General features: G+C 49.0%; 1 protein-coding gene across 1 annotated transcript in view; it reads left to right on the top strand.

The window, feature by feature from the left end:
* The window catches only part of MDGA1 (MAM domain containing glycosylphosphatidylinositol anchor 1), a 240,777-nt gene that overhangs the window by 104,361 nt on the left and 121,313 nt on the right, over positions 1-15,103 (top strand). The window contains exons 7-8 of the mRNA XM_006126531.3: positions 9,084-9,353; positions 9,779-10,108. Coding sequence (XP_006126593.2) covers positions 9,084-9,353; positions 9,779-10,108 — 600 coding nt within the window. The remainder of the gene's footprint in view (positions 1-9,083; positions 9,354-9,778; positions 10,109-15,103) is intronic.

Genomic DNA, 15,103 nt, shown 5'->3' with positions numbered 1-15,103 from the left:
GAGTTCCTGAGTAATTAGCAACTGGGTGCTCTATATCAAACCCTTGCAGGAAGCTGGTCACAACCAATAGATTTAAACTCAAAAACTAAAAAGCAAAAAATTGTCAAATGTCTTAAATAATGAATAAATACAAGAAAATTGCTTTTTTGCTTTGGGATATTCTGTGATCAAAAGAGGCTGAATCTGTGTCTGTAATGTGATGTAATGTGCTTGTTTGAATTATTCACCTAGCTCTAATATAATACAAAATAGTTTCCATCCCTTGTGTCATCTCTGTACAATGAAGGCAGAACTATTGATGATGCCAACTGTTGATGAGAAATAGTTAATACTGTAGAAAATTATATTTATTGATCTAACCGAGCCCAGGGGCTGAGACAATTAACATGTTTTTATGAATAAATAATGAAATACCTTAAGAAAAGGAAAACCCAAATTAAATGTTAGGCATCGATACTAGCAATAAGATCTTTGCAGCTATGTAATCGTCTCAAAAGCTGGAAGCTCCATTTCTTGAGTCCTTTCAAACTAGACTGCACAGAACACTAGACCATGCATTATAAAAAAAGCAACCCTGCTCTAGTCAAGGGGAATGGGGCCTCATGCAGCTTTTCTAGCTCTGGCTTCTCAGTTGATATGTTTGTAGATTTATAGACTCTAATTCCTCTTCAGAACCATGCTTCCTAGGTAAATGCAAAGAAAGCATCCTTCTTTTCTGTTTCAGCCACTTTACTGAGTGAACCAGAAGTAAGGGTTTTCCTGATCCGATCTGGTGCCAAATTTACTCAACTTCTTAGCAATTTGCACCAGCTCAGCATTTGGCCCATACAGTAGATGTGTGTTCCTTTCTTGCAATATGTAGCTAGCTATATACTCATGTTTATGCACACAAATTTAAAGTCTTTCTCTGTCTAGGTATGAATATTTTTTTACAATTCTCTCTGATCTTGCATAAATCCCTTCCTCCCTTCCTCAGCTCATGCATTAGTAACTTTCTTGTAGCATTGGTTGTGTCCAGAATTCTGAACAGCCTTACTCGGGATGTCTTTGCTTCTATACCTGAACTCTGGGAGCACAGAAGTGAATGGAAATCTTTTTAAGTATTTATAGACCCCGATGGTATGGACCTCTGAGGGGAAGTGATGGGTCAGGTCAAGCTAGGCCAGAGAATCTTCTTTCCCCAGTTTGGTTGCTGATCCTTTGCCATTTGGCTATAAAAGTGGCTCCCACAATTCATCAGGGGCCTCTTGCTACTGACTGTCTGTGGTGTATATCTGTACTTCTCCCTGCCAGAGAGCCCAGAGCTTGGTAAGGAATCAATCTTTTGTTCCCTGGCTTGGCTCTTTGATAGTTATCTTGGGCAGCAGCTGAGTGTTGTGGTTGCAGCACAAATTCTGCAGCACCAGTTCTGATTCCTATTCTCTATTTGCATCCTCATTCTGCAGAAGTTTTCTGCCTCCTCCTCCTCATCATCATCTTCCTGATGATCCTTTGTGGTTCCAGAGCTCTGAGGCGCTCTCAAGTCCAGTTTGTTGCAGCCCACATATTCTGATCCCGCTGTGGTTGGGGAATGGCTGACATTTTCTCCCTTGATTTCTGCAAAGTTAAGCAGCCCAGCTGGTTAATTCTCCTGCAGTTTTACTGCAGCAAATTGGACTTCAAAGGGAATTGAAAGCGACTCTTTGTTTTTAATGGTCCCCTCGCTCCACAGCAGACTCTGCCAGCAGGTTTTCTGAGCCGAGAACAAAAGGAATCGCCACGGGTTACAAATAAATGAGATTCATCTCCTGCATAACAATGGCTGCATATTGTTACCCTCCATCCACCAACTGGAGGAGGATGCGATCCATCCTCAGCTCCCAGAGCTGGGGCTGGGTTCATACCTTCTAGCTGGAGATGCACTGCCTTAAGATGTGTGGGTAGCTGTTTCACAGGGGTCTCCTCTCCTGCTTGTGCCCACAAATAAGCTGCTCTGAGGAAGCAGCCACCACTTGAGGTCACTTATCCTGCACAGAACACGTCCTCACCTCACTCAACAGGAGTCTAAATAGCTTTATCAGAACCCGAACAGTAACTGACACATGCTCCCCTGCTGCCTTCCTCCACCACCCCTCCCAAAAGCCCCCAAAGAAATGGATCTCTGCCTGTTTCCAGGTCTGCTGGGGGAGGACGAGTCTCTGCCAAGACCAGTTCAGTGCAGTGTCTATCAGCGTGGCCAAGGAAAGGCCGTTCCCAGGCAAGACCAGCTCATCATCAGGGGAGGTGACTGCTATTCAGAAGCTCAGGTCTCTTGGCTCAGGGCAACTGTCTTACGGATGGTCTGGCTCTCTGTCATGTCTGCACAGCTTATGGGGGTTTATCCATCCAGGATGAGTCAGGTCACCTTATTAGGGGTCTCCTTGGATTTGTGAAACCTTATCAGAGCCTAAAGTCATCACTGGCAAGCACACAAATCATTTTTGCTCCCTGTTATTCTGTTGTTCTCTGGATTTAATATTTATTTTCCAAAGCTCCAGGTTGAGGAGAAATCAAAGGAATCAAACCTTGTCCCTCAAACTGATCCTTATGGCTGGCAGCATAAGATGGCATTCCCTCACTATGCAGCTATACAGTGCTTTCAAGGCTGGTTGGGTGCTCCTTGTGCATGTGACAAGAGGGACGCTGGCCACTGCTAGAGGCAGGACACCAGGCTGGACTGCGCTGAGCTTTCTGGCCATAGTTATGCTAAGTTATGCCGCCTGCATGGAGGAGAGAGTGGCCCTTCTAGCCTTGTCTGCACGAGCTGTAATTCAGAGATCCAGCACAGCTCATTAACGCAGTCCAGGGAGAGGAGAGGCAGAAATAATGATGCTGTTAAATCAGGCTTCATGAATATGTAACAACATCTTATTTTGCATTATTATGGCTGTTACTTAAAACACACTCTCAGCCTTTGTGCTGCTGCTGATTGTTTCTCGAGCTCTGTCTGGAGCCCTCGATGGAGCTGACAAGGAACATAAAAGGGCCTTTCGTGAGATGAAGTGGAGAATGCAGAGAAAAGGTTCTGAGGACTGTTCCTGGGGAGGGCAGGAATGGAGGAAACCAAATACAAGGATGTGAGCATCCAGAAGATGAGGAGCTGCCCATGCGCTTTGAATCAGCCCAACCTGTTCAGCTGTGCCATAAAAAAGGAGGCGTCTGGGTTGTACCCCAGGTGTGTAGAACCATGAATCTGAGGCATGCAGAGAACCAGGAGTGAGCTGCAGTGGTGAGCTGGTGGTTGGGATAAAGAACCGCGAATGATCTAAATCAGCAGTTTCCAAACTTCATTGGCTTTTTGTACAGCCTTCATTATTGATGTTTGAAGTATCAAGAGCAAATTTCTTCTTTTAGTGCCCATTTCTTTAGGCCTTAATAGGTGCCCACAAAGAAGTCTAAAGTGCTAAATTATAACAATTTTAACCTCTCAGGTTTTTAGACAGTAAATCAAAAAGAATAATCAATTATTCTGTCTTCCTTGTAATCTGATTAACACAAAAGATTTGTCAAATGACTTGCTGCTAAAGAAAGCCAGTGGCTTGAGGCTTTAATTTGTCTCACTTAAGTTCAAAGTTTCTGCTAATTCTTACTTGGATTATTGCTGAACATAACACAACAAGGCTGGCTTCTATTGACCACAGGTCCCTGATTATCACCTGGACACCAGACAGCTCCAGTTCACTCTTCTTCCAGTGCTTCAACTTCCCAGCTCCCTTCAGTTCCCACTGATGCAGGGAACTCTGCCAGTCATTGTTGCAGACCTCTCTGGAGAGCCTTTCACACAGAAACACTCATCTTTGTAAAGGACTCCCCAGCCTTCCCTCATAGGGCTGTGCCATGGTTCAAACAGGCTTCTCCTGCCCACCAATATCCACATTTTAGCCACACTCCACAGACCCTCCCTTGGTCCTTGGACTCACACGCCTCTTGCCTTGCTTCACACATCCCTACAGCCCTTCTCCTTAGGGCTGGGTCCTGATTTAGTCAGGTTTTCTCAGCCCACCAGTCTTCCTTCTGGCTCTCATTCTGGTGAGCCTTTCTCTTGACTTTGTGTCCCCCTGCAGTTCTTCCCTCCTGGCTGTGCTCTGCTTCTCCTGGGCGTCACCTGGCATATGAGTTTTACCATGTTAAGCAGGTAGCTGCTTCCTTAACACCGGCTCCCATTCTGCTGCTCCCTTGAACACCTGTTTCCTTAAAGGGGCCATTTCATGGAACAGGGCTTGTCTGTTCTTGGGCCCCACTCCCTTTAAAGTGGACAGCCCCCCCCTTTACAGCAAGCTCTTGTACCACCAGTGGCACGTGCACCGCAGTTTGGGCACTCATGATCCAAGCAACAAGTTCTGTTCTTCCGTCCCCTGGGGCTAAGCCAGCAGGGTTGCAGCAGTCTGAAGGAGGGTAGAATGCTTGTCTCAAGGAAAGTGCTGTCCATACCCTGAGAATGTGCTGTGAAAAGGAGGGAAGTCTCATGTTGTGAGTTGTTTGTGTTATATCCTTAATAGAGACATGCTCCAAAGCTGCTTCTCAGCCCTGCTGAACAGGGGCAGAGAAATACATCCTGGTGTCCAAGCTATTTAAGCAGGTTTGGCATCTGGAACTGTATTGTTGGATACAGACAGATATTTATTTCTCGTCTCTCCTTTAAGTACAGTTCCCATTAATGCTGTGAAATAGGATGTTCTCTGTGAATCTGTCGTATGTCTGCAAGGAAGGGCCTTTTCTGCTGTTCCAGCTAGGTTGCTTTCTCAAATCAAAACCCTGTCCCTGGCTGCTGTGAGGGCCCATATGTCTTAACACTAGTACAAACATGGTAAAGCACCTTTGGCCTTTGTCTTGACTAGAAGGATAGGTGGGCTTAGTTAACACGTGCTAATTAAACCTGACCTGACCTCAACTTTTTAACTAGTCTATATGCAGCTAGGTTTTGAAAAAGGTTAGCTCAGCTGGCATGTGTTAACTAACCTGACCCTTCATCCACGTAAGACACAATGTCTGTAAGAACAGGCATGGATATGTATGCCGTTAAGCACGTATGTGTCCCTTGAACACCTCAGGCTTGGAAGAGCTTTGTCAGTTTCTCTTGTTTGAACAGACAACAGTGTTTGGTAATGAGTTACATGTGAAAGGGACATTTGCATTGGGACAGTGTGGGCATAATTGTCTCTGTTCTCCACTAAAATGCCCAGAGATTGATCCAAAGCCCATTGAAGTCTATGGAAATCTTCCTTTAGACTTTGGATCGGGCCCTGAGTCATTGAGCCCAATCCATGGTGAGCTGGTAGCAACTTACTACAATCTATTTCAATGAATCTCTTATTTTCATCTTTCCCCGCCACTGCCACCTCTTCTGTTCATTCTCCAGTAGGCCGTTTTGTAGGAGGCTTAGGGATATTTGCAGTGACTTACACAGCATTTTCAGTAGGGGATATGTCACGTTTCTATTCCATCTCTGCTTCCGCAGGCCCCATTTAAAGGCAGAGGGACTGAAACAGAACAAGCAAAATAAAATAACCTGTGTGCAGGAGACTTTCATATTGTTGAAAATAAACTCCGCACTGGTTCTCCATTTCCCTGTCATCGGGTATGTCTACACTACAGCACTAATTCGAACTAACTTAATTCAAATTAGTTAATTCGAAATAAGCTAATTCGAATTAGTGCATCTAGACCTAAAAACTAGTTCGAATTAGTGTTTTGTTAAATCGAAATAGCAAAACTGACGGAACTAACAGAGCGCTAGTGTAGCGCCTATCAAAGTTAATTCGAACTAACGTGTGTTAGTTCGAATTAACTTTGTAGTGTAGACATACCCCTATTGAGTTAGACAAGCAAGCGGGGAACCCTGAGAACTGTCTGTCCGGGGTGGGGGTCGGGACCCTTTAAGCACAGCCCTCGGCTAGCCTGAGACAGCATCTCCACACTCTAAGTCCTCCTCTGATGCCCTGCCGGCACTGCTTCCGGCCATCCTTAAGCCTGGTTCAGGGTCCACTTAATGTGGACATGCTAGTTCGAATTAGCAAAACGCTAATTCAAACTAGTTTTTTAGTCTGGATCCGTTAGTTCGAATTAACGTTGTAGTGTAGACGTACCCTAAGGGACAGCTAAGTAGTCCTGTCTGGGAGTGCCCTAAGTGCCCACATTCGGCACATCACAGCACTTGCCCATCAGCCTGGCTGCACTTGCCGCAGGCTGCCATGTGGGAGGGGTGAATCAGGGGGCTGCAGGAGAGCTTCCACCCCGAGGAGCCCGCAGAGCCACCCCAGTCCTCCCCATCGGGGGCTCGTGCCCCATTCCTCCCTCACCTCCTTCCAATTACCCCTCCCTAGCCCCACTTCCTGATGTAAAAAATAAAGGACACATGTGTTCAAAAATAGAAACTTTCTTTATTTAACAAAACTGGGGGGGGGGGGAGGGGATATTAACCTCTGGGGAGACTGGGAAAAGGAGGTGGGAGCGGGGAAGAGAGAGGGTGGGAGAGGGGAGGGGAAAACCTGGGAGGAGGGAGCTGGAAGGGGGAAGCCAGGGGAAGAAGGAGGAGGGGAAGTATAAAACTATGGTACGCCATATCTTCAGTACTGTGTACAGATGTGGTCTCCTCACCTCAAAAAAGATATTTTGGCCCTGGAAAGGGTTCAGAAAAGGGCAACTAAAATGATTAGGGGTTTGGAACAGGTCCCATATGAAGAGAGGCTAAAGAGACTGGGACTTTTCAGCTTAGAAGAGAGGAGACTGAGGGGGGATATGATAGAGGTCTATAAAATCATGAGTGGTGTGGAGAGGGTGAATAAAGAAAAGTTCTTCATTAGTTCCCATAATATAAGGACTAGGGGACACCAAATGAAATTAATGGGCAGCAGGTTTAAAACTAATAAGCGAAAGTTCTTCTTCACACAGGACATAATCAACCTGTGGAACTCCTTGCCACAGGAGGCTGTAAAGGCTAGAACTATAACAGAGTTTAAAAAGAAGTTAGATAAATTCATGGAGGTTGGGACCATGGAGTGCTATTAGCCAGGGGGTAGGAATGGTGTCACTGGCCTCTGTTTGTGGAAGGCTGGAGATGGATGGCAGGAAACAAATCGCTTGGTCATTGTCTTCAGTCCATCCCCTCCGGGGTACTTGGTGTTGGCCGCTGTTGGCAGACAGGCTACTGGGCTAGATGGACCTTTGGTCTGACCCAGTACGGCAGTTCTTATGTTCTTGTGTTCTAAGCTCAGAGTTGGGGTCTCACTGAACCAACTTGATTTTCAAGCAAACTTGCTCCTGGGTTCGCATGTGGCCTTTGGTGGCCAGGCTGGCAGCTATCCTGCCCTAGACAGCCGCATTCCTGTGCCTAGTGCGGAGATCGTGGATGTTGGAGGCCTCCCCCCAAACCTCGATGAGGTCCATGATCTCCGCACTAGACCAGGTGGACACCCATCTTTTATGGCCCCAGGCAGGCTCCTGGGAGCCGCCAGCCTGGTCCTGGGAAGAGGCTGGGTGGCAGTGGGTGGCTGGCTCGTGCCGTGCGAAGTGCAGGGTCTGCTGGCTGGGTGCTGGCAGGCTTGCAACTGGTACAAGTACTGTAGCCAGACCGTGCCCCTTTAAGGGCTCTGCGGCTGGGAGGGGGGCAGAAGAGTTTCCCTGGTTTGGCCCAGAGTGGCCACCAGGGCAACCTGGGCGGGGCTAGAGTCCAACTAGTTCGAATTAAGTGGCTACACAGCCCTTAATTCGAACTACTTAATTCGAACTAGGCATTAGTCCTCGTAGAATGAGGTTTACCTAGTTCAAATTAAGCGCTCCATTAGTTCAATTTAAATTCGAACTAGCGGTTTGTATGTGTAGCCCCTGTTAAAGTTAATTCCAACCAACGGCTGTTAGTTTGAATTAACTTTGTAGTGTAGACATACCCACCTCGCTGCAGCCACAGTTACTTGAATTGGGAGCAAAAATCAACAAGTTTTAGACCCTGAGGCTACATCTACACTACACATTTTCTCAGCAAAAAATATGCTAATGCGGGATTCATTGCATGAATCGCGATCTCATTTGCATATTTTCTGCCGATCCATTTTTGCGCTGGGGTTTTTGCGCAAAAACAAGCAGTATGGACATTTTCTTTTTGCGCAAAACCCCCTTTTTCCACAAGATCCTTATGCCCCCAAAAAGGAGGTTTACCAATCTTGCGGAAAAAGGGGGTTTTGCGCAAAAAGAAAACATGCACACTGCTTGTTTTTGCACAAAAACCCTTAGCATAAAATGGATCGGCAGAAAAGATGCAAATGAGATTGTGACTCATGCAAATGAGTCCCTCATTAGCATATTTTTTGCAGGGAAAGCTCATAGTGTAGATGTAGCCTGATTCTTCACTGCTTGTCTGTCTGTGTTGCCAACTGTATTGATGCAAAATGGGTGTAAAATACTACTGTTCTGATATGGGGTAGAAAATTAGGCCCTACCTCTATAACACAGCCAGAGCATTAATTTTGTTACAGGGTTCAGTGTAGATGGGATCTAACTCTGTTTCTAAAGCTTGGACTGTTTGGAGTCTAAACAAAGAGTACGTCTACTCTGCAATCGCAATGTATCACTGCAGCTCACGTAGACATGCCCACGCAGGTTTTAATCTCACTAGCTCAGTCCTGGAGCAGGAAAGTTGTGACCATGTATGCATCAGTCCAGCTGGAATCCAGTCCACCTGGAATTCAGCATGGACTATCCCCATGAGTAAGCATGTGCCGCAGTGGCTTCACCGTTCTGGGACCCTGAGCTAGCTAGATTCAAGTTAGCTGCAGTGGTGCCCTGTGATTGCAGTTGAGATGTGGCCTCTGTTTGGGGTCTCTGTGGGAGACAGTCTATGCTATGCCTTTGAACCCTACTACAGCTAGGTCCCCTGACTTGGTTAGAGATGCCGTGTTTGATGGGGTCCTCCTAGATTCACATTTTTAATGAACTCATGGACAGCCCACCCTTACCCCCTCTTTTCTGAGAACACATGGAAAGTTTCTCCGTTCATGTCGAATTGAGCGACATCCAGGCTGGTGGGAGTCTCCTCAGAGCTCACTAGTGTTGCCTTTTTTCTCTTCCAGCCCCACCCGCTCTGAAGCTGTCTGTCAATGAGACCCTGGTGGTGAACCCAGGAGATAATGTCACTATGCAGTGCTCCCTGACAGGCGGTGACCCACTGCCTGAGGTGGTCTGGTCTCACTCACCTAGCCCCATGCCTCACAACAGCCTCATTCAAGAGGGCAACCTCACCATTTGGGGGATCCGCATGGAAGATTCTGGCTACTACAATTGCACGGCCATCAATAATGTGGGGAACCCAGCCAAGAAGACCGTGAACCTGCTGGTGCGATGTACGTCCTTCTACTTCTAGGCAGACACTCTGAGTACCCAGAGCTTGTTATTGTTCCCTTACATTGGGGTGAATGTGCTACTTCAGCAAGGGAGTGGTAGTGCTGACTGGAGACAGTGCTGTGCCAGCTTCCCCACTTACAGTTCTGCTGATGCACCTCACTCCTGGCCTGCCGCATCCATGGTTACTCCAGTCCTACCTTCCCACTGCTTTGCTGATGCTTCCTGATCCTGACATGCAGTGCCACAGCAGGCTTGGGGGGTGGCACCATTGCCTCCCATGGGGATCTCATTTGAGCATGGGATGGGAGCACATGGAACCACTGTCTCCCATTGGGCAAGGGATAGATAACGTACAGACATTTCCCCCTTTGGGCACAGGGCATTCTGGCTTCACTAACCGGCTTTGCACCTCTGTCCATCCCAGCCATGAAGAATGCTACCTTCCAGATCACCCCTGATGTGATCAAAGAGAGTGAAAGCATCCAGCTAGGGCAGGACCTGAAGCTCTCGTGCCATGTGGATGCTGTCCCCCAGGAGAAGGTCGTCTACTTCTGGTACAAGAATGGGAAACCAGCCAGGGTCTCCGACCGACTGCTCATTTCCAGAAACGACCCTGAGCTCCCACCAGTGACCAGCAGCCTGGAGATCATTGACCTGCGCTTCAGCGACTACGGCACATATCTGTGTATTGCAACCTTCCAGGGAGCCCCCATCCCTGACCTCAGTGTCGAGGTGAACATCTCTTCAGAAACAGGTGAGCCTCCTCTATGGAGGCCTGAGGTTTAGAGGGAGTCAGGGCAGGGGGCATAATGTGCCAACATATTCCCCTGATAGAGGCAGCAGTGCGGGGCAGGCGGCACCACAGAGTTGGTGCTGAGCAGCGGCTCCTGCCTGCCCCCCCTCACTGCCTCTATGGGAGTCAGCGAGGGATAGCAGGCGGGTCCACGGAAGCAGATAAGCACAGGGAACTGGCTTGAAAGCCGGCTCCTCATGCTTATTCGCTCCCACCTGCCTCCCTCTGTGCTGCTGCTTTATCAGAGGCAGCAGTGCGGAAGTGGGGGGACAGGTGGATCCGGTGCTCATGGGGAGCCTGCTTAAAGCCAGTTCCTCATGGGCACCAGCTCATGCTCCCCCCTTGTATGCCTTGAGATACAGGGGCAGCGAAGGGGGGGAGGGTGCACGTACTCGATAGGAATAACTGATAAGCCTTATCGGTTAATTGTTTACTCGATTATATGCCAACATCCCTACTTACTGAGTTAGTTTCAGGGCTCAAGTGACCTGAGGCACAACATGCCTGAGGATATAGGGTTGGCATTGGGAAGGCCCAGATTGCAGTCCGGCCCAGCCTCGGAAGAAGATGGTTTGGAAGAAGCCCTGGCCAAGGGCTTATCATGAAGGAACAGTGAGGGAATCAGATTTTACTAAACATTCAAAGGCTGTTAGCAAGCCGGCCAGTAGGAGAGCTAAGGGGACAACTGCTCCGAGGCCTGGTGATTCAAAAGAGCCCAGCGTTTCTGGCTGACACTGCTGCTACAACAGTAGCAGTGGCCAGAGCACCGTGTGGCATACTTCAGAGTCGCAGGCTGCGCTAAAGGGCTGACAGGGGGAGTCTACCTCCAGCCCTGCCCCCAGGGCAGAGTTTCGGGAGAGCAGGGGGCACAGCAGCCATGCACACCAGGATGGAACTTGCTTTTCTTCCTGTTCCTGGGACTATCTGGGGGAGAGGAGAAAGTACTTGTAGTCTGTGATTTACTCCTCTGCCCCCTCCCTTCACTAGCCAGGAGTGAGAGGCATGCACAGAATGCAAGTCCTTTCCCCTCACTCTTTAAGGGTATGTCTACACTGCACGCTTATCTCAAAATAAGCTGTTCCAGAGGAAATACTCCTCAATAGCTTTTTTTCAAAATAGCACGTCTATACCTCAGGAAAGCCTCAAAATTAGTCCGAGGCAGGCTCCTCTAACAGGGACGTGCTACCTCAGTTTAGAGCCCCAGGAGGCATTGGGGTGTAATTACTTTGAACAGCCCTGGGGAGGCGCTACTTTGAAATAGCAGCAGTGAAGCACCTAAACTACAGCTATTTTGGAATAGGCGTTATTCCTTGTGGAATGAGGTTTACAGAAGTCGGAATAAGCCATCCATTATTTCAAATGGATTTCAAAATAACGGAATTGCTGTGTAGATGCACTCTACTAGTCCAAGGAATGGGAAGAAAAGGGAGCCATGTCCCAGTGTGCATGGCTGCTGCTGCCCCCCTACTCTCCCGAAACCCCTCCCTTGCCCTGCCCCTCCTGAAACCCTCCCCCTCCATCAGGCCCTGGGGCTCAGCAGTTCTGGCTGGTGTCTGTAGGGAAGGAGACACTGCCCTTTCAACTCTTCGGCTGGGCTTAAAAGAGTCACTTCCTCTGATAACTGTTCCAGAGACTGATGTGGAAGGACCTGGCTTGTGTCCATGGCAGCGTGTGGTGTGTCACAGACTCTCCTCTCATGAACAGCTTGAACGAGTAGTGTCCTGACTCCAGTCTTCAGGGCACCTCTGGAGTGCTATGTGCAGGAGCCCGGACTCTGTAAATCTCACTTTCCCCCTACCCTCTCCCTAAAGGGCCCTATCCTTCTTGCAGGAAAGTCACTGGCTTCAGTGGGAGCCCCAAATCTGTCAAGCCACTTTTGTGGCTGCAACATACAGACTCAGGATTTGGTCTGTGGTGTAAGCAAAAGAGATCAGGTCAGGCTCTGTTCTCAGCTACACCCCTGCAGTCCCACTGCTTTCCCTGGGATTGCTCAGGTGTGACAGAGCCAGGCTGCGCCGACCTGGAGCTACGTGGGGAAAGAGCCCGAGGGAAGTTCTCTGGCTGTAGAATCTGTCTGGATTTTTCCAAATGGCTCAGAGTGATGTTAACCAGCTTTGGCGGGTCCTGGTTCTGTCCATGACCCATTTGATTCCCTGCCCTGCCTGTGCCCTTAGCAGAGACTGTCGGAATTGCCTCTTGTTTTTCTGACAATCTGCTCCAACGAGAATGCCCCCCGATGCTTTGTGATAATGGGATGCTGAACACTTACTGTGCACAGAGCTTTTCAGCAGAAAGGAAATTAACTAATTTATCCTCCTAACAGCCATGAAAGGCAGGGAAATGCTCCTGCTCTTCTTTTCACAGCTGGGGAAACTGAGGCACCACATGACATGACGTGCCATGAATCCCATAGTGAGTCAGTGGCAGAGCTGGCAATGTAAGCCAGATCTGGCTGTAGCCTGGAGTCTAGAGCATACTTCTCACCCCAGCCCCACCACCTCCCCGCAATAGCTAATAGAATGCAATAGTCCATAAGATCGTAGGAGTAAGGTGGCAAAGGGTCTGTAAGATCATAGTCTGTCCCCACTGCAAGAGCTGGAGAATATCTGCTAGCCCCAAATGTAGGCCCAGGGCTCAGGAAAGAAAAGAAACCCTACCAGGATGCAGTTGTGGTGGCACAGAGACGGCACAACCTGCCTTCCACCAGCAGGAGCTGAAAGGGCCAGCACAGCATGTGGGGTTGGCTGGGAAGAAGGCATGGGGAAGGTCATCAAGGAATGTGGCAGTCTGACACGTCCTATCCACAGTCACTGGCAGCTGGGCCCCTCCGGAACTGGAGAAATTACAGCTGCCCCAGACCCAGGGGAGGGCAGACTGCAGCACCATCGCCTGCCTCCCTTCACGCTGACCCCCCCCCCCCCCCCGGGCAACAGACAGTGTTTGTCCCTTCTGGGGTACCTAGCTGTCTGTGTGCACTGAAGGAGCAGGAAAGTCCCTCCTTTGTGTTGGGTTGGGACTCCTTGAGTTTCCCTCCAGAACCATGGTATTGAAGCAGCAAGGCGGAAACCGCTCTGCATTCCTTGGCCATCTGCTGCCACCCAGCAAAACAGCCCCCCACTCACTGAGTTGGCTGTCTCCAGTGGGAGGCACAGAAGAGATGGCTTGAATTAAAAAATCTCCAAATACAATTTACAGGTTTTCCCTCTGGTGAAAATTGCCTCTCGCTGGGTGAGCGTCTGCTGGTGGAGCTGACTGGCGGGGGGCAGTGCTCTCTTCACACCAAACAGGAGAGAGTCTGATGAGATTCCACAGCCCACAGGGGGGCTGTAAATTGAAAGCTGGACTCCTTTGTTGCATAGAGAGTTTGCTAGCGAAGGAGACGGTGACCAGAGCCATCTTAAATATGCTCTTAATGCAGTTATGTGTGGTGTGTGTGTGTGAAAGTGCCACAGCATGCTCTCTGTAGTGGGCAGAGGGTACATTGAGTGATTACTGGACAATCTGGATGGAGATGGCCCCTGGCATTTTAAGCTTTCATTTAGAAAGAAAAATATTTAGCCCTTCCACTTGTGAAAGCATCAGTCCCAATGTCATCCCAATGCAATGTCACCTGTAGAGAGCCAGACTGAAACAAGAACTCTTAGAGAGGTGAGAACAGCTGCATTTGTCTCAATGGGTGTTAACTCTGAAACCTAACGGTGCCCGTTGCAATGTCAGCATGATGATAGATGTATCTGTGAAAGTGATCTACATCTGAGTGGGTTGTTGGTGGAGCCTGGAGCATGAGCAAAGAGTCCCCTTCAAGTCAATTCCATGTTCATGTCTGCACTGTGATAAAAGACTCACCGCACAGCTGTGGCAGGCCATAGTTAGCTGACCTGAGCTGCAGGGCTATTATATTGCTGAGTTAGATGTACAGGCTTAAGCTAGAGCCTGGGCTCTCAGACCCATCTCTGTTGCAGTCTCAGGAATTAGCCTGAACCCGAATATCTACCCTGCAATTGTGAGCCCTATAGCCTGAGCTGTGAGTCCAGCCAGGCTCTGAGACTCCGTGCCTTGAGTTTATTGCAGTGCAAACACCTCTCTTAGGCTCTTTAGGAACGTTGGCTGACAATAGAGGCTAGACAATAAAGTGTGTGTCACTAGTGCTGTGAGAGTAACCTGAGATTTTTAGTTTGGTCAGGGGTGGACTAAGGGGTGGGCTAGCCGGGCAGCTGCCCAGGGCGCCAACCTACGGGGGGCATCCGGCTCCCAGCGGGCTGCAGCAGCCGCCCGGGGTGGGGCCGTGTTAATCCCTGCAGCACCGGCCAGCAGTGCCCTTTCCCCCACGGCCGCAGGGCGATGCACAGCCAGGCGCAGCCCGCCCCGGGTGGCCCCAGACTGCACGCCATCGGCTGTGGCTGGGCCGCCTGGGCAGTGCATGCGCCGTGCATCCGCCCACACACCCTGGGGGTGGGCCCGCGCATGCGCCGTGCGCCCCTCACCCCACACACACTCTTTATTTTAGGGCCACACAAATACCCATTCTTTATTTTAGGGCCACACAAATACCCACTCTTTATTTTAGGTCCACTAAAAACAAACACTTTCTGACTTTTTCAGAGAACCAAATAAGTAAAAACAGACACATAATTTTCAATCGCGGGAAATGTTTAAAGATGTTTTTACCTTTTTATTAACTTTAAAGTTTGGCTTTCTAACTTCTAAGTTAGGCTTTCTAATTCGAACTACCGGTACACCTCGTTCCACGAGGAGTAACGGTAGTTCGAATTAGAAAGCCTAATTCGAACTACCTACTCCGTGCCGCGTGTAGCCGCGGGCACGGAGTCCGCACTAACGGGGATTTAAAAATGGCGGCGTCCGGCAAGATGCAAATGAAGCCCGGGATATTTAAATCCAGGGCTTCATTTGCAACTTCGAATGACTACATTAACTACCCTAGTTCGAACTAGGGTG

This window comes from Pelodiscus sinensis, chromosome 3 (genome assembly GCF_049634645.1).
Source record: "Pelodiscus sinensis isolate JC-2024 chromosome 3, ASM4963464v1, whole genome shotgun sequence".
Classification (NCBI taxonomy): Eukaryota; Metazoa; Chordata; order Testudines; family Trionychidae; genus Pelodiscus; species Pelodiscus sinensis.
Note: the sequence above shows the minus strand (reverse complement) of the source record. Positions and strands in the feature narration are given on the sequence as shown.